We start from the raw sequence: 19,076 nt of genomic DNA on the forward strand, positions 1-19,076 counted from the left end.
ACTGCGGAAGGCAGGACGTGAAGGTCAGTAGTGGCGGGGGGCAGAGGTTAAATGCCAGAGCGCCAGCATAGAGAGCATTCACCATCATTTCCTTTTGCAGATTCATTGGAAATCCCTTGCTGGCTGAGGGAAGCACGTTGCCCTGTGATGTAGCAGAGAGAGAGAGAGAGAAAGGGGGGGAGAGTGAACAAGCAAGCAACCGAGACACCGAGACAGCGAGAGAGAGAGGGGAGAGAGATCTTTTGCAGGCATTCAGCTTGTCAGAGCTGTGCTGGATGGTGTCTGGCTGTAGATCCGCTATTTGGGAAGAGACCTACCACGAGAAAGAGAGGGGGAAAAAGAAAGAAGAAGGAGGAAGCAGCAAGTGAATCACTAGAAACGTGTCCATTTCCAGATTGCATGGATAACTGAAGAGTCTCTCTCTGCCTGTACACTAGGAGCATCCCACTGACAGAACCAGACCTTAAGCTGTGCATCAGGCTTGAACAACCTTCACAGAGATCCTTATCAGGATTGACATCGGAACACTTACTCCGGCTACGCCATGAACTTCCTGCGGCGCAGGCTGTCAGACAGCAGTTTCATTGCCAACCTGCCCAATGGGTACATGACCGACCTCCAGAGGCCAGAACCTCAGCAGCCGCCACCCCCGGCCCCGGCTCCCACTACTTCTCCTGCCCCAGAGAGACGGCAGACCGTCCAGTCAACGGGAGGAGGCTTCTTCAGCTCCATCTCCAATGTTGTGAAGCAAACGGCCGCCTCGGCAGGATTAGTGGAGCAGACCCCCACCACGGTGACCAAGAAGTTCAAGGTTCTTCTGGTCATTGATGAGGCGCACAATGACTGGTAGGTCAAAGCCATACCCGAAGCCATTGAGTGTGGATGAGTTATGCAGTTCAAGAGGTCTGCTTATTTATCATCTGATTTAATTTTAAACTCCACATTTGTTATGATTTAGGAACTCTGAAGTAATTTAGTAAGGCATAAAACAGTAGTAGACTGTAGAGAAAAGAAACAACAGGCAAGACAGTCCAGCAAACCCTGCTGTAGAGAAGGACACAACTAGATTATCAGCACCTTGGAGAGTAACTTATGCAACTTCATTTTCTCTTGCAAAGACATGTCTGTCTTTTTGCAGTCAGTACTTGGAATCTTTGCATCACCACAAAGAGTTGAAAATATGTAATGATTTGTTTTGTATTTTCTAGCTTACTTATAATATTTTAACTAGCCTACACATGTCTTCTAAAATCCCGGTAATGTGGTTATATTAGGGCTGTGTAAGCATACTTTCAGAAAAGAAGACATTTTTAATTTAAACCTTTTAAATTTAGGAAAACAATCACCTATCAGTCGTAGAAAAGGAAATTTTCAGTTTGTATATTCATGGATTGCCACTGTTCCACCTTTGGAAATTGTTTCTCCTGCTTATCTCTCTTGTTTCAAAGTACTGCAAGTATTTCTGATTTTTTATCCAAATTCCTCCATATTTAAATTATCTACATTAAGCAATGCATAACACACATATACATTATATACGTTGTTGTGGTGATTCCTGTAACGATTAGATTTACTGTATTTCAAAATAATGAGGAAGGCATTAGATGTAAAATGAAAACATTTGTCTTTTTTCCTTGGGATTATGTAGCTACTGTATGTCTGTGTGAAGCTGGCACTGCTATGACAAAAGACAGGTGTCTCAACTAAACCTTTTACTGCTTAGCTTAGGATTTTATTGATGTATGATCTTCTCCACATTCTGTATGTACCTACAGTACGCACATTTATAAGTATGTAATTAATGTATGCATCTAAGTTTATTTGGGAGAATGAGGTGTTGACAAGGTGAATTTGCAGCCATTAGAATTCGTGCTGGGTGATGATCTGTCACATAGGAGGTGCTATTGGGTTATGTTGTGATAAACACTAAATTTGTGCCACTAAATTTAATATAAGAATTGTGAGAAGTGATTCCCGTAGAAAACCCCTTACTGCTTCTATATTATCATCCTTTACTACCAACTGTTCTGTTTATTGTGTAAATCAATGGTACTTTCAAATATTTCACTATATATGAAATATGAAGCTGCATTTATAGTCATTTCTGGTGTAGTACGTAATAGTTTACCTGGCACATCTTTGCAAATTACAAAACAGTATGTCATATCAGTTTCTGATGGGGATGAGATTCTTTTGCAAGCAATGTTTGTCGTTTTGTAAGCATAATTTTACAGTATAGCTTTTTTGAAATTATTCATTATTTATGTCCACAAGGCATCTATTAGACCATTGCCACTTACAAATTAGTGTTACAAAGATGATTTACACTTACCCACATAATGTTATGAAAGAGAGAAATTCTAAAATTCCATTCCAATATCTTCCAATATCACATGATGTATATTGTATATACTGTATCTTAAATAAACAGTACAATATCTTTATCATATTGCCTTTACTTCCACTAAATGTTAAAAAGTGAAGCTCCTATGGGCTTGTACTGTATTTGTGTACAGGTAATAGCTGAATTAATTTCTTTGTTGAATAAAGAATGTTTTTTCGTTTACCCATAGTGAAACCTAATGATGACTGTAGAAATTGTATAAAAACATAAGTAAGATCTCACCCAGCTTCTTCTTGAAAGATGCAATGGTATGGTGTTCAACAAATAAGATGGGGAGTTTGTTCTGCAACCCTTCATGTTTAAACGTATTTCTACTTCCCTTAGGGCTTTTATTTTAACAATCCAGAAAATCATCTACTTGTGATTTAGATTAAAAAATGCACTTCCCCCAGTGGAGCCCTCAGTAGTTTGCAGAAAAGGCTTGCCAGCCATGAACCATAATGCACTGTAAAGCAGATACAGATAACAAATAAATATTTTATTATAATGTTGAAGAGAAATGGGGTATATGTTTTGCAATGGAAGATGGTCTCGAAGATGTTTTCATTTTAATGAATTTATATCTGAACTTATATTATATATCTTTATATAATATAATTTATATCTGAACATATTCTCAAGTCTAAAGTTTTTTTTTAAATCAACTACAGACCAAACTCTGTATTTGCTAAAACGCTTTACTAAAAAAAATGTAACATACCAGCATTCAAAATGGAGAGACCCCTACTTACACGCTGAGCAAAACATGTTTGCTCTGGATGTTAATAGGCACATTGAGATGTACTGAGGGGTAAAAAATATTAGGTCTAGTTAAACCCAGCAGCCATATCACCCTGCAACTGACAACAGGCAGCCTACTGAAGCTAAACAGGTGTGAGCCTGGTCAGTACCTGGATGGGAGACCTCCTGGGAAAAACTAAGGTTGCTACTGGAAGAGGTGTTAGTGGGACCAGCAGGGCCCTTACCAATCATGGCCTCCTAATAATCCCCCTCTATGAATTGGCTTCATTGCTCTCCTCCCCACTGACAGCTGATGTGTGGTGAGCGTTCTGGTGCACTATGGCTGCCGTTGCATCATCCAGGTGGATGCTGCACATTGGTGGTGGTGGAGGGGAGTCCCCAGTCCCCATTACCCGTAAAGCACTTTGAGTGGAGTGTCCAGAAAAGTGCTATATAAGTGTAAGCAATTATAAAGTATATTTTGCTTGTATGGCTTACTATTCCACAATCATTTGAAAATTAAATATTTTAATATTATGTGGCATTTGATTGTTTTTATTTTGTTAGATTGCTGGTATAAAACTAGAAAATCTATAATAGTTTCTGACTACAATAGATTTTTACTTCTCTATTAATGTTGTTGCCTTAGATTGATGAGTGATACACATTCCTGTATCTGGGCCTGTGATAAGTAAACCTTTTCTTGAGCAAAAAGAGGACATTGAACACAAGATAACTGTGTAAGAAACCTGCAACTGGAGCACATCTGAACATCTGAAGTAATGAGAAAATCATTAGATTGCAACAGGATTTATCACACTTTTAATGTCAAAACCCATTTCAATGGGAATATGAGCTTTAAATAAAGTTATTTTCTTCAGTCATGAAGCTACAGTACCTCTGCTTTCTTTCTCTGTTTCTTGCTTGGTTTCTGTTCTGCTTAGGTTGGTGAGACTAATTGCTCATTCACCAACTGAACCAGGAGTGATATGCTGTACTATATACTAGGAGGGGTAAGAACACTAAAGCAAACCACAAACAGATTTGGAAATTCTGAAAACTGTGTCAGTCAGTTAATTACAGGAACAGAGTCATCAACTCTTGGCAAAAAAATAACTTGTGGATGTGTAGATGATATTCAAACATAGAAATAAATAAACAGAATCTGCTTTAGACAGAACTTTGTGACATAAAGCAAAAATGTATTACACTAGGTCATCTAAAACACTCAAAATTGATTTCAGTCACTCTGTTCAACTTGGAATCTCAGCAGGAGTGGATGCCCTAGAGCCAATTTGTTTAGTATTTATTAAGTTTCTATGATTGATGTTTTAAACATTGTAAAAGTGGAAGAATGAGTTGAGCCAGAAAGAAATGAATAATTTCTGAAAATAATAATATTTGAAACTTTAGCTGAACATATAAAACAAGGATTTGGGGATATGAATTGGGACCTGTCTTTATCTCGACAGGAAACCTTATTTCAGCACTGAACCAATAACATTTCGTAATGTTAAAATGTTCTCCTTATTTCTCTTTTTATGTACATATACAATAGTAATAAGTAGATGTCCTACATATCTACTACAAGAAATTGTGTGAATTCAGTTATTTACCTATCCCCTAAGTTTTCAAACCTTTGTCTAAACTTTCAATATTCTGTCTATAACCATATGATTTAGTTATTTATTGTTATTTATTCAGGTTATTTATTCTTAATATTATTCTTACTAATGCATATTCTATTCTATTCTGTATGTTGCACATTTATTAAGCACCTGCATGGTGTTCAAATTTACACACCTTTCAAATGTTTAGAAAGCAAACAAACTCCATGTGGCCACAGTTATCAGTGGGACTTAAATCTCATGTGACTGTGTATGTCTTTTCTCTGTTCACAAGTGTAATGCCTACACTGGCTGAATTTGCCCTGTTTTATAAGAGTATATGTGCGCATTTTAGTTTAGCTCGTTGGCTAATGAAGTCTGAAGAGGAGCTGGTGTAGAACTGGGGCTCGCGTTCTTCATCAAATTATGATAACACCTGTAACAATATTAGTCAATGGTGGTCATCAAGGGGGCTCTGGGAATACTTTGTGTATTTTGTGCCACAACTTTACTGAGATGCCAACAAATATCTGTAGGAGTGAGTTTAAACCTTTTTAAGATTTAGGAAACTGTCCACCTGCATATCTCCAAATAATTGATTCGTAAGCTTTTTTAATAAAAACCCTATATCTACATTCCTATTATATTACAAGCTTTGGAGCTTCATTTCAGCCCAGCAGTCATCTTGCAGTTCCTTTTCCAGTTCATTAATAACATGTATTTAGGAGATACAATCCAACCCCCAGAATGTGATTGCGGGAACAAGTCTTCATTGATATTGTGGCTTTAAGTAATTTTGTTTGAAGCACAACTGCCTGAATATGATTTCTGCACTGGGGTAGAGTTGGGGAAGGGGGTGGGGAGTAAGCATACTAATTTCATACTGTATTTATAACTGAGAGACAGTTTACAAACTAAAATAACCACATTAAACCAAACATAAAATAAAATGATACATTCAAAGCTATTGCATTAATATGTTGAGTCCTGGGGAAAAGTGGTTTGGGGGTATTTTTTTTGTGAGAATTAAGACTTGCCCTTCTCCCAGTTTTTCATAATGGACTCTAATAAGATTTTGTGTCACAAACCGTCCAGAGGAAGTGAATTTGTGGTGGGTGGCATGGTGGTGCAGGAGTTGGCAGTGCTGCTGGGGCCCTGGGTTCAATTCCAGACCCGGGGTGCTATGTGGCTGGAGTTTGTGTTTGGGCTTCCTCTAGTCTTGCTTCCTCTCACAGTCCAAAGACATGCTGGTAGGTTAATTTGTTTCTAGGAAAATTGGCCCTGGTGTGAGAACGTGCATTTTTATGTGTTTCTGCCCTGTGGTGGACTGGCATCCCATCTGGGGTATAATCCTGGCCTGCACCTATTGCTTGCTGGAATGGGCTTTAGCTCCCCTGTAACCCTGTATTGGATGAAGCAGACAGAAAATGGCTGGATGGATCAATTTGTGACAGAAGCCAGACAAGTTACCTTTTAATATGAATCATGAAGAAATCAATCAATTTGTACAGGTTAGGCTCAACTAGAATATGCTAGCTTTCGGAAAATATACTACAGCACGTAAGACATTAAATTTTTTATAGTTGGTCTGATGTTATGGCAATTACATTTTTCAGAACGAATATTTGTACTGTTCATTCGAGGTGGTTTGGAGTCCTGGGCATTAAATGAATTTGGAGACATGCTCTTCATTGCTTGTTGTTAATGTAGGAGGAAGCTAATTAGCCAAAGGGAACAGAAGCAGATAAAGTCAATCTAATTTACTGCAGGACCTAAAGCATGACTTGGTTTTGTTATTACGGCACTTATAATATAAGGTTTGTTAGTCATCACAGAATGTTAGGTAGCAGTATCATATTTTTAATTGGCGATATAAAAAAGGGCTATAATATGATTAAATTCGAACACATTTATATATAATAAAAAATAACAGCTTGATGAAAATTTACTCTTGCAATTTTCACATTTCTGTTCTCATCTTAATATTCTGTAGTAAAACAGAACCTTCTGTATAAACACAGCAAAATGGATTGATGGGTTCTGGCTGATATTTGCAATACTTTGTTGTGAAATGCATTAGTTCCATAAATAATTTATGCTTCTCATAATGACCAATAAACTTGGATGTTTATTTTATTAAAGGAATTTCCATTACCAGATTACCCCCACAACACACCAAAAATAATTATGTGTAAATCACAAGGCTTAAGATATTAGTACTTCATGGTTTGTAAGCATTAGACCAAGCAAAAAGGGCTTTTTGATTGGGTTACCTAATTTTATATCTATATGTTGTCGTATCAACAAGTTCTCATAAAGTGCTTGGAAATATGCTTTTATTTATCCTTGTAAGATTTCAATACTCTCTTGTCATGCCTAACACATATAATTCAATTATTAATCTGTTTTTCCTCCCAGACATGTCTCCGTCCAGTGGCAAGGGATTGTGTCACTGTCCAGTGTTACACACACTTTCACAGCTGAGGAACAACAGCTATAAAAAAGCTCTTAAGTTAAATCGATGACTTTATTTGTGAAAGAGAGCAGTAGGCGAGCAAAAGGAAAAAACTGACCAATTTCAGCCTTGTTGACTCTAAATGCTAAACATTGTACAATTAAGAGTATCAAGTAGGATTTTTATACAGATTAGCTATATTTACTATAGTAAGAAGTGGAAATAGCAAAACAAAATACAGAAGATATTTAAATCTAATGCTTATGTTGTCAAAATAATGTTCACTCTTATTCCTCTGATTTCCAAAGGGGAATGACTTGCAGTTAAAATGCACATCTCATTCATCTCATGGTCAGTGTTTGCTGCCTTAGTAATGTTGGAATGCTATTTTCATTATTACAGGAAGAATTCAAGAATCCAAGCCAAAGAATCCAAGAATTCAAGCCAAAGCTTTGTATCTCATTTAGAGTTACATTTAAATGTGCTATTTCTTTTTGCAGTTAAGCATACATTTCAACTCTGTATTTGTAGCTTTATTTCTTTATTTTGACCATTTTAAAATTCACCATAAAACGTTTTTTTTAATTGTACACTTTGTTAGCTGAAATACAATATATTTTGTTGTTGGCAATATACTGTAATATATATTATTTTTTTGGTATTTTATTGCAGAGAAAAGCAGATATGTCGATAGTATCTAAGCTATATCTAAGTGGATCAGTAATTCATTGCCCACAAACAGTGAATGAGAAAACATTTTACCTATTTAGCTTCATACAGTAGAAGCACATACATCTCAAAGTGCTCTTGATTCTGCTTTTTAACTGCTTGACCATCCTGTCTTTCAGTGGGACTCTGTGTGCAGAAATATTTCATGTGATGCTTAATTCCTGGCAGTGTTGTCATGGCAGCCATGCTGAAAAGCCCCTCCTATAAACACTGCATCACATTTTCATCCTCATCATTCGGCTTCACTCCCCCTTCATTCACTGGCTAATGTGAGATGTCGTGTAACTGATGCAGTCCCAATGCATGCTCCTCTTTTTCTTTACCACAAGGTAAACTTACCCCCTTCAGGGCAAATTTTCATACATGTATTTTTCTAAAAAGGGCATATTTGTCTTCTTTATCTTAGGCTTAATGGATTATGGATGACGATTCTTGTGAATTTAGACTCAGCATGTACCTGCTTGACATACATTGTCAATGCACAGAGCTATAAACCTGGCAGAAGTGAACTTTTCTATTGGGTCTCAATGTAGATTTATACAGATATCTGTCTCACATAAGAAGCACTGAATTAATCATGCCTCCCTTCTATAATTCAGTATTTTTTCAGTCATGTGCAGTTGCAATCCCCACTAGGACGCGTTCTGCTCTGAGGAATATCTAGTGCTCTAACAGGATTCACAGTGTATATGGGCTACAAAGCAGGCAGTGCTTGCCTCCATTTTAAGGTGGCCTTTTGCATTTACAACAGTTGCTGCTCAGTCTCTCATTCTAGTGGATTTGCTTCCCTAAGCTCTGATGTTCCATTTAAGAAGCTATTTCCGGTGTAGTCAGGCTTTACGGTGAACAGCCCTACCAAGCAACTGCACATTTCAAAATATGTACCTAATCTGATAAGTGACAAAGCCAACGCATCATACTAAACCTGTTTCAAAGACGCAACTGAATGAGTCAGCCAGCAAGAGCTGTCTTTGTGTGTGTGTGTGGGGGGGGGACTGCAATCACCCCACTAACACTTTTTTGTCCCCCAAATAAATTCTTTCCATTTAAGCAGTGGGCTTTGGGGTTCTTCTAAGTTTTGGGGTCCAAGAAATGTGCAAAATTTAAGTAGCATTATTTCTATACAGAGATTAGATTTTTTTCCCTTTATTTTGGGACAACAAGAAAAGGACAACCATTAAGGCTGATCTTCAGATTCATTACCAGCCTTTGTGTCTTGAGTATTTTATCCTTTCAGCAATAACCAGTTTAGGCTCACTTAAAAGAGGAAAACTATACTGCATTAATGAGTCCAAAGCTAGGAGATAAACTCAAGTATGTTAATTGCCGGGGGGGGGTTGGGGGTTGTGGTGGTTTTGTTTCATTCTCTTTGAGCATTTTCAAGGTTTCAAAACCTACTTAGAATATTTTAAAATTGAAAAAAGATTTAAAGATACAGTATATCCCTTCCAACTTAGGATGCATTCATGGTCTTCTGTCTTCTTTATCCTTTTATGATTGTCACTGGGACCATTACAATTGTGTTTTGAATATTAAGTTTGCACTGTGTGCACTGTTTAATGTTTGAGCATTCATTTATCAGCCCAAGCAAAAGTAAACAAGGTTAAATTATGTTATGGAAAATTAGTCAATTGTGTATGGCTATGACAGTCTGTTAAATAACATATTGCTGAATCAAAGAAACTTCTTCTGCATGAAGAAAAATGTTATGCATTCTGTTATGTAGTTGACATATTTAGACTTCATCCATTGACTTCAGTTTCACTTTCCGAATGTTTGCCTGTGCCATGTATTAGGCAGTACTCTTCCCTTTGTATTGCACAACATTCATTCAACATCATTCACATCATTGTGACATTAAAGGATGATTATGTCCTCCTGTCACTGCTAATTAATAAAGACCAAATGTGTCAGATACAGTATGCTACAGTGCAATAAAGTTGTGAAAGAAGGAACTCTATATAATGTAAACACTAAAAGAAAAATATTTAGCAAATTACAGTTGAAATTTTAGACATGAAACATGTTCTAAATTTAAAAAACATTTACATCTGTTTGTTTCCATACCTAAATCACACAGGACAAACCTGGATTACTATAAAACTCATCAGCTGTTCATTTCTAGAATAAAAAAATATGTGGGTGGTTACACTTCACTGATCAGCTTGTCCAAGCATCTGGTTTCAAAAAGTCACCTTGTTTTCTGGGCTCAGCTTCATTGTTTTATTATAGATTCTTTGCAAGGAATGTTGCTTAAGTGCCTCAAGGCTATAGAAGCACGAATTCATCCGGATTGATTTTATGTCTTTTGGGGTAAAAGGCAGATATAAACCTCCTTTGATTTGCTGCAGAGAGCTGAGATCTTCTCTTCAGAAATGGAGCTGAACTAAAACAAATGGCAAATAGTCTCAATTTCCTTTTTTCAGGAGCTCAAGATGAAATTAGAAAGTGGTGTACTTTTTCTGAACAATTGGAGATATCAAAGAGACAAATGTTAGTTAGTCAACATTGTCAAGAGACAAATATTTAATGTTAGTTTGAACATTGTGCCTGCTCCATATAGGGTACTTTTTAAAGAAAATGATTACAACATATTCAGTTTACTATTTATGCTCAAAATGAAGTGAAGTGCTACCTTGTTCAGAAACCTCTGCAGTTAATAATATTTCTCCATACATTTCTTTAATCAGTTCACACAAAATAAAAGCAAAATCAATAGTGTCATTGTGAGAGCGTTATAGCATTGTAATGTTTTTTTTTCTATGTATCTTACTCTTAATTTTTTAAGGCTTATTGACTATATTCTTTTCTAATTAATAACATGCATTACAATTTACAGCTGCCCCAGTCCTTTGAAAATAAAATGTGCTGCACCAGTCTAGTCACTGGACAAAAAAGCCACTTCCTGAGAGCTCCAGAAACTGAGCTGGTAAGAACAGAGCTGTCGTTTGAAGATGAGAAAACACAAATGGGTTAGACAGAAATTATAGACCAGCTGCACAGGATGTGAGGCAAACTGCGTTACTAAGAAAAGCCACAGGCTCCAATTTTAAAGGGGCTAACCTTCTGTAGACACTGCTTCAGTGGTCATTTATGGCTCACTGAAGTAACTACTTAAATTGTGGTGTATTCAACTCCTAAAGGATCTCAGATATTTGTAAATTATCATGGCATCAATGCCATGAATTGATTGGTTGCTTATGCAGCCTTAGAGGTACTAAGGGTAGTTCAATTCAATGCCAATAATTAGCATAAGTGCTTCTAATTTGAAAACCAATTGACTGTTTTGAAAAGATAAATCCTGACATCCTGATATCACGGACATAGCTAAAATGGATCACTTTGATATTGGCTTTAATCTTGCTGGATACTGGGGTTGCTCTAGTTATAACACCATCTCATTTCAAAACTGATGTGGTAGCTTTAAGCTGAAGAAATGTCTTCCCATAATTAACAATGAAAAACTAATTATTTTTCAACCTGGCATTTCCACACATCTTATTGTCTCATACTAAGACGCGTTTTTTCTTAATTAATCCCCAGCTAAGTATTACTTGAGCTATTGCTCTTGTAATCTTCAGAAAATCTTCAGAATTCTGACTCCATGGTGGTATGTGTGTGAGTTACATTTATAGTTGCAATGATGAGTGAGGAATGAACCAGCACATTGCCGTAGATTGTGAAGTAAAAATTTCATATTGTCCTCAATGGTCTTAATAGACCATAGAACACACTGAATACATTACATTCACGTGCAATTGAACACATTTGATTAATTTACCTTTGCATCCCCCATTCTTGTATAATTATTTCAGAATATTTACGGTATATGTATTTTTTTTTCATAGAAGATTTTGTATTATTTTGCCATAAAATAAGGTGATCCTGATATAATTCATGCTCAGTGCACTGTTTATACTGTAATTTAATCACATAAGTACCAAAGGGTTCATTTCAAAAGACTTCCCACTTACGTAACAATTACGTAAGCTGACCAATTAATACTTAGAATGGTCTTTCAACCAGCAAGTTCTTCTGAATTCAATCTGACAATTTCAGGGCATTACAAGATTAAACAATTGTAAAAAAAAAAAGTATGCTTACAAACAGAAAAGTTGATAAGGAAAAACAAAATTCTTCTTCAGTCTTCTACTTTGCACGAATCGGAAAGCTGAAGGCTGTTTAATGAATTCTGCTTCTCAATTTATTGAGGTTAAAAAATGGCTTAGATGAGTATGTGTGCTGGAGAATAAGAATCTGCAGATTAATGGCAAGTGATAGATCAGGCTGTAAGATTTAGGTTAGTCTGACCATGAATGACAACAGGAATAATTCAGATTAGTGGAGCATGAAAACATTACTAAATAAATATTATATACACAAAACATTTTTTGGTGCAGGCAAAAATCATGGCAGCCATCAAGACATCATCTAACAAGTCTGAGGTGTGAGTGACCTTCCCCATCAACTCAGCATTAACATGTAAAGTCTTATAATGGCATAGATAACCTATTGGTAAAGGCTTCATTTGGTTTCTTAACTGTCAGATATCAGAAGAACATGACTTGGTATTCACCTAAATAACATTTTTGGGGAAAAAAAGGATTTAATGCTTAGTGTTACTTTAGTTCAGTTAAACAGAGGTCAGCCAATCTCTTCCATTAGGAAATTAACTGAATTAAAATTTGATTTTTGCTTCCTCTTGTTGAATCTACTTGCTGGCATGCACAAATTGATTCCAGCAAAGTCTGTTTTAAAAACCTGTTTTTCGCTGAAAGCCGTGATTGAAATGCTTACCTAATACTTTAGTGAATTTACCCTAGTGATGCTTGAGCTCCTCAAGGGCATTAATGAGAATACATCATCCAATAAACAACCCTACTGAACCCTCCTTTTTTATAAGACAGTCCCTGTAGAAAGTCATTTTAAATCAAATCCTTGGATATCCCTTCTGATAAATACTGTAGATACAAGGTTGTAAGAAAGATGTGCATATTTAAAAATATCAGACATATACAATTTCAAAAATCTAAAGCATGGCAATCGCTCAGCAAGTGTTCATTTCTGATAAGTCCATGTGGGGGTGTATGTACACCATGTGGTAAAGTGTCTGTCTTGTGGAAGCTGTCCATTACATTCCCTCCACCCACACACTCTCTGCAGATGCAACATCTTCGAGGCAAGTAGATTAGTGGATTCTGACGGGCATTATCAACATCCTGCGACAGCGAGTCCTGCAACCGGACAGTTCGTCTTCTCAATTAGAATTCTGATCCCACAATGATTTGACACGTAATTGTATTAAAACAGCTGCAGGAGTCTGTGAATTGCACAGACTGATTTCACCTTACATGTTAGATTCAAGAAAATTACTGCAAGGGTTTTTTGTGTGTGTGTGTTGCTATATGTTAAGATTTAGTAGAGGCCAAAAGGGGTAAAGATGATTGATAAGATCATTTATTTTCACTTAAAAAAACAAACAATTTTCCTGCTTTCATACTGTAAATTATATACAGTTAGATATTTATACAGCCATCACAGTATTAAAACACGAAACATGGCATTTCTTTGCATTTGAGTATTGCATCTCAAAATTTATACTGTACAGTATGTTGAAGTAAATGCCTCATTTCATGTTTAAAACTTATTTCCTTTTATCAGTTGTAATGTGCTGAATATATGTTTTCAAAATAAATAACAACACCCAAGAATTTGAGGATGTTTTTTGAGTACTTTGGTATAGTGAGATGCCCATAGGATGAGGAGACTAGGACACCCATCTAAGACAAGTTATCTAAAGTGTAGGTGGGCTTGAGGAGGGATTTACACTACAAAATGCAATAAAAGGGGTTTGTGTATGATATATATCGTAAGAAATGATTTTGGAAATGACTATGATTTAGAAGAGTAAGGATGAAAGTGGCTCCCGAGCTTCAGTGATGAAAGAAAAATAGAAATATAAGAAGGGCCCTGTCAATGGAAATTCAATCAATATTGTCTTCAGAAAGGCTCGAGAGAAGAGGATATGAATCAAATTCCATTTTTCTTGATCAAATACAGCAATGTTTCTCTATTGTTTTTACTCCAGTCAACAGAGCAGTATGAAAGAGAACAGCCTTTCCTGATGGCAGCTTCTGAGATGGAGTGCTGTCCTGTACAGGGAAGTCTAGTGCTCCCTGTTTTAATATGAACACCATGGAAACGAGGAAATGCTGTGGCCCAATAACCTGTTGAGAGTTGAATACGACCTACTTATAGCATTGAAACAGCTTGATTTCAAACTCTGTTAAAGAAATACAAGTTAAAACATCTGCAATGTTCTACTACATGGCCAATATGAAACATTTTCCTTCCTTTGTTTAAATATGGAGTTTCAGAGTGTCTTGCAATTTTTAACACTTACATCACAAGCGATTCTTTTCTTGGAAACGTGTTTGATGGACACTTTCTGATCATGGTTTACTAAAAAGTACGCAGAATCTTTATCCAGTTGGATACACATACATTTCCACGTCCCGTGTACACACCTGATTTGCGTGAATGAAATTTAACTATGAAACTAATTATGTAATGACTAAATGGGAACTGTGAGAAGACAAATCCAAGCTCTGCTCTGTATCCGTATTTAGTTAAGTATATAAACCAGATTCACTATATTTATGCAAAATCAGAGTTTAATTTATGAATAAGAACTTACAGTATGTACATTGCATACATTTCAATGTTTTCAATATTGGAGTGACTCGTAGCAGTAACAACAGAAAATGTGATTTTGAAAAATCAAACTTCAAAAAAGAAATATAAATGACCCATCATTCTGTATTTGCAGAGTGTATTGGATGTTAATGCTGAGAACTACAGCTTACAAGTTATTTGCGAGCACTAACTGTGGGTTCTTTGGATTGTATAATGTAATAAGCTCTGGGCTGACTACTCTTATCCTGGAGAAATATACCAAATTAAAAAATGGTATTTACATAATAGAGGATCTTATATACAACCACCACAAGAGTTAATAGAACAACTATACATGTGCTAGTGCAACTGCAATCCCTATATATGCAGTATACACTTTTGAAAATCCACCTGCCTTGATAAATGATATCACTAAAATTAACACCACTGAAAATTATTGCTTAATAATTATACTTTTTATTTAATTTTTGTTATCTCCCCCTCCAAAAAACTCCCTTAATCACTGTCAATGACCGCATTAACCCATAGCACTTTTTTTTTTAAAGAACCAAATTTTTGCAATTGAATACAATCAATGAATGATAAATTGTAAGCAAGCTCATTTATTTGTGTTAACAATGTTGGCAAGGTAACAGAAACTTGAGAGATGAAGATGGAAATAGTCTCTTTCACTAAAGATTTTATTGCAAATCTGAGCAATAAATTACCTACTGTACCTGCCAGTACCAGGCTTTCAAAACACAGTATGTGCAATGCATTTCTAAAAGAAAAACCTTGCACTCGTTTGAAAAGATTTAAGTGAAATCTGAAGAGCGAGCAGCACAAATACTGTATATTCATACATGGAAACTGTTATGCCTTTTAATCAGGAAAAACACAGTTCTGTATTCAGTCACAATATATACTTCCAGATTCCAGGCAATCTATGGATGTGTTCTATACATCCACCTTAAACAATACAGTTCAGAAAGATAATTAAACAGGAATGGAATGGACTGAAAGTAATTTACCATTCTGAATCAAGACAGTGGCACAACAGCTCACAGTGCACATTTTCTTCAGTGAGTAGCTCTTCAATGTCTTGCTAATGAGAACAGAACCAAAGTTTTTGTTCATATCAGATCAAAAGATTAAAGTGTATTCAGGCAAAATATATTAAAAAGAAGTATAAAAGAAACCTTGGAAGCAATATTATTTAAAATGAATATGGTATAAGCAAAACTAAAATTATTAAAAATGAAACCCAATGTTTTCATTCCAATTTGGACTAATTAGCCACAATATAATATCTTTTAACTTCAGTCTTGTGGATTTAATCATAAGGACAAAACTTATTGATATTGCAGGCTAGCCTATAAACAGACATCTTACATTTTTATCCTGGAATTATCAATTTGATCACTTCTCAACAAGTGAAAAAGCCAGAGGCCCCTACTCCTACAGGCTGTGAAACTTCTTAATGACCTCCAGTTATTCTATCCCCTAACTGCACTATTAGCATTTGGACATTGTGAAAAGAACAAATTATTGTTTGCAGGCAGTGCTTTGAAAGGATTTGAATCTGCAACATTCATTTTTTAATGGTAACAGGGATAGGTTTTCTGACTTGTACTTATGCAGTTTTGGAGGAGTGAAGCTTAACTGTTAGTCATCTGCCCTCTCCATCTCCATGAAATCTCCGTGAGACTGTGTATGTTAAAAAGGTTAGATACACCCTAAACCTAAAGCAACCTCAGTACCATCGCCCTGCCAACAATCTTTTCACTCTCAGGAAAATGTAATCCTCTCTCCAGGCAGATTGCCAGAGATGTTTAAAGAGCCAGGGTGCTTCTTTGCATTTTGATTCATTTTTTCAAGAGCCCATCATTTGCAGAGATTTGAGAAGCTGGCTACGAGGTACATGTATTTGTGGCAATGCAATTATATAATGCTGCTTTAAACTTAATATCCAAATAGAGGAAATCATTGCTACTAGATACCTTTATTTACAGAAAAAAGTTCAACATTGTAGTGTGATGTAATGTATACAGTATGTTATTCATCCTTCTCATTCCCAACAGCAGACTTGGAGTTTTGGTATTACCTACAGTATTATGTAAGTCTGCAACTTGTTATATCGGTTAAGTGTATTGAACACTGGGATTTCTTAAGTGCTCCAGACAATATAGCCTCAATTTAAAGAGGTATTCTGTAGCTACTGCTTCATCATGCTGTGAGATTGCAAACTCTTGATCTTGATATGTTTTTTTGAACAAACTGCATTTATTAACAAATCATTAGAACCCTTACCACAGTTGCAGAGTTACAGTGTGCAACATTTTTTTCACAAAATGATTTAAAGCATACTGTATATTTTCCCTGGATTCAAACGACATTTGAATAAATTGGATATTTTAGAAGTAAATCTCTATTTTTCCTTTTAAATATTCTTATACTAAAGACTTCTATAAACTTTGTACGATTGTGATTTGACCCCTTTATAACATCAATTTTATGACAATACGACAAAGATACACATTCATAGCATTTGAACACCCCAAGCACACAGAAGATCAGAATAATTTTGAAACATTGGTAAAGAGGTAAAAACCGCTCAAGGAGCTAACCTTTCCCGAATATCCTTGAACCTACGGTGCTGTGTGTTTCTTTTTCTGTAAACACTTTCTTTACCTGTCAAGAAATGGCATTGGTGTATTATTTCTTCTAGTCGGTTAAAAATGCTGTTTGAAAAATTAAGCAGCTGACCTAACACACTTTAGTATTATGCAAAACCCAGTGAAAATAGGAGTAATATTAAAAAAATAACTTTTTATCAGAAGCTATGATAATTTTTTTTTTATTCATTTTCTCCATTTGGAAAATAAAGCAAACTGATCAATTACTGAAGTGAACATCTTTTCTTGGAGGTGCTGGAACTCAGTGATTGTTAACTCACAATGTTAACAATCACTGAGCTGTCTATATGCATAGTATTATCTCATGCAAATTGCTTTCTTATGTAATTAGCTACTTTATAACCTTACAGTACATTACACTACAACAAATTCAAATCAGGAAGCTGCAAGAGTGGCGAAATGTAAAGCAAATCTTTCAGTACCAAACCTTCTTTTGGTCATTAGAAAGAATATATACAATTCTGAACTAATATTGGAAATTATGTTAACAAATTCAGAGTACTTGTTTCTATCATTAAATGAGGTATGTACAATGCAATAAAGAAGGAATGTAATTTAAAACATATTAAAATCAGAAAAAATAAGTCAAAAGACTCTCGAGATTTTCTTTTTTTCCCCAGGAAAGACAATTCTATTGAACTAAAACTTTATTTTAAGAGGCAGAGCTATCCTTCACAATGAATAAAAGTGCAAATAAAGGGCTGGGGTTGTTATGGGGTTTGACATCTCTGTTTGACCTGATTGCCAGTACTGAACACTTAAAATATGATTAGAATTCTTTGGTAATTTCATGACAAAGTCTGAAGGATGAATGTTAGCTGTTAGCTTCTTTTTTTAATAAGCTACCACTGCCACTCTTCCTCCATTCTGAAGGCTCTCTGTAGTAATTAGATCTGTGTTTGACTGGCAAGAGATCCTGCTCCCTAGTAATCATTTCTGGCTTTTTTAAAAAGGCATCTTGCTGTAAAATTACTGGGTGCCTTAATGACTAGCAGGCCGTCTTTAAAGGAACAAAGCAGTGTGATTCAAGATGCACACCCCCCAAGTTTTATTTAAAAAATAAATGGGGTTTACTTACAGAATAAGGTTCTTCCTCACTGTGATTTTAGTGTCAGATGTGAGGATCCTTGTATCATTTAATGCCATTAAATCTGTATTTTAACTGACATATATCAGGGGCTGGAGGTGTGTATTATTTACTCTTATTCAGGTTAACATCATAGACTTTTCCACAGACCCACAAACTAATTACACACTACACATTATGGATTCGCTTGAAATGAGACACAAGAACCTTGTCACATCATTCCTGCAGCTTCTTACTTTTATCAGAACCTCTGGCAGCTGAATTGCATCCTTACCCACAGAGACACCCATAAACTGGAATTGCACTTAAATACAATATGTAGTGGAAATTGCTTGAAATTCCCTATGTGACAGAGGGAACTAACAGAGATAGGTGTATTTATTTGCAAATCATGTGACCCCTATTATTGCTCACAGACACTAGCTACTCAGCTAATTCTGTTGCTCATTAAGGTAATTTGGTCCGCTTCAATAAATCTAGGTTTGACAAAACAAAGGGATTGAATACTTATGCAATCTTGACTTCATTTTTCTATCATATGAATGATCTATTCATTTGTTTTGGGGTTTTGCTTTGAATGTGTGTATTAATTTGTGTATGTAAAAAAAATGAATTGCTACTTCTAAGGACCATGACTGCAAGCTTTAAAGCAACAAGATGTGGAAACTGCAAGGGTCTGAGTACATTTACAAAGCACTGTATG

The 19,076-nt window shown here is 35.8% G+C and overlaps 1 protein-coding gene across 1 annotated transcript in view; it reads left to right on the top strand.

The window, feature by feature from the left end:
• The window catches only part of syn2b (synapsin IIb), an 89,372-nt gene continuing 70,296 nt past the window's right edge, over positions 1-19,076 (top strand). The window contains exon 1 of the mRNA XM_088917617.1: positions 1-846. Coding sequence (XP_088773743.1) covers positions 545-846 — 302 coding nt within the window. The 5' untranslated portion in view covers positions 1-544. The remainder of the gene's footprint in view (positions 847-19,076) is intronic.

This window comes from Atractosteus spatula, chromosome 5, assembly GCF_055471065.1.
Source record: "Atractosteus spatula isolate fAtrSpa1 chromosome 5, fAtrSpa1.hap1, whole genome shotgun sequence".
Taxonomy (NCBI): Eukaryota; Metazoa; Chordata; class Actinopteri; order Semionotiformes; family Lepisosteidae; genus Atractosteus; species Atractosteus spatula.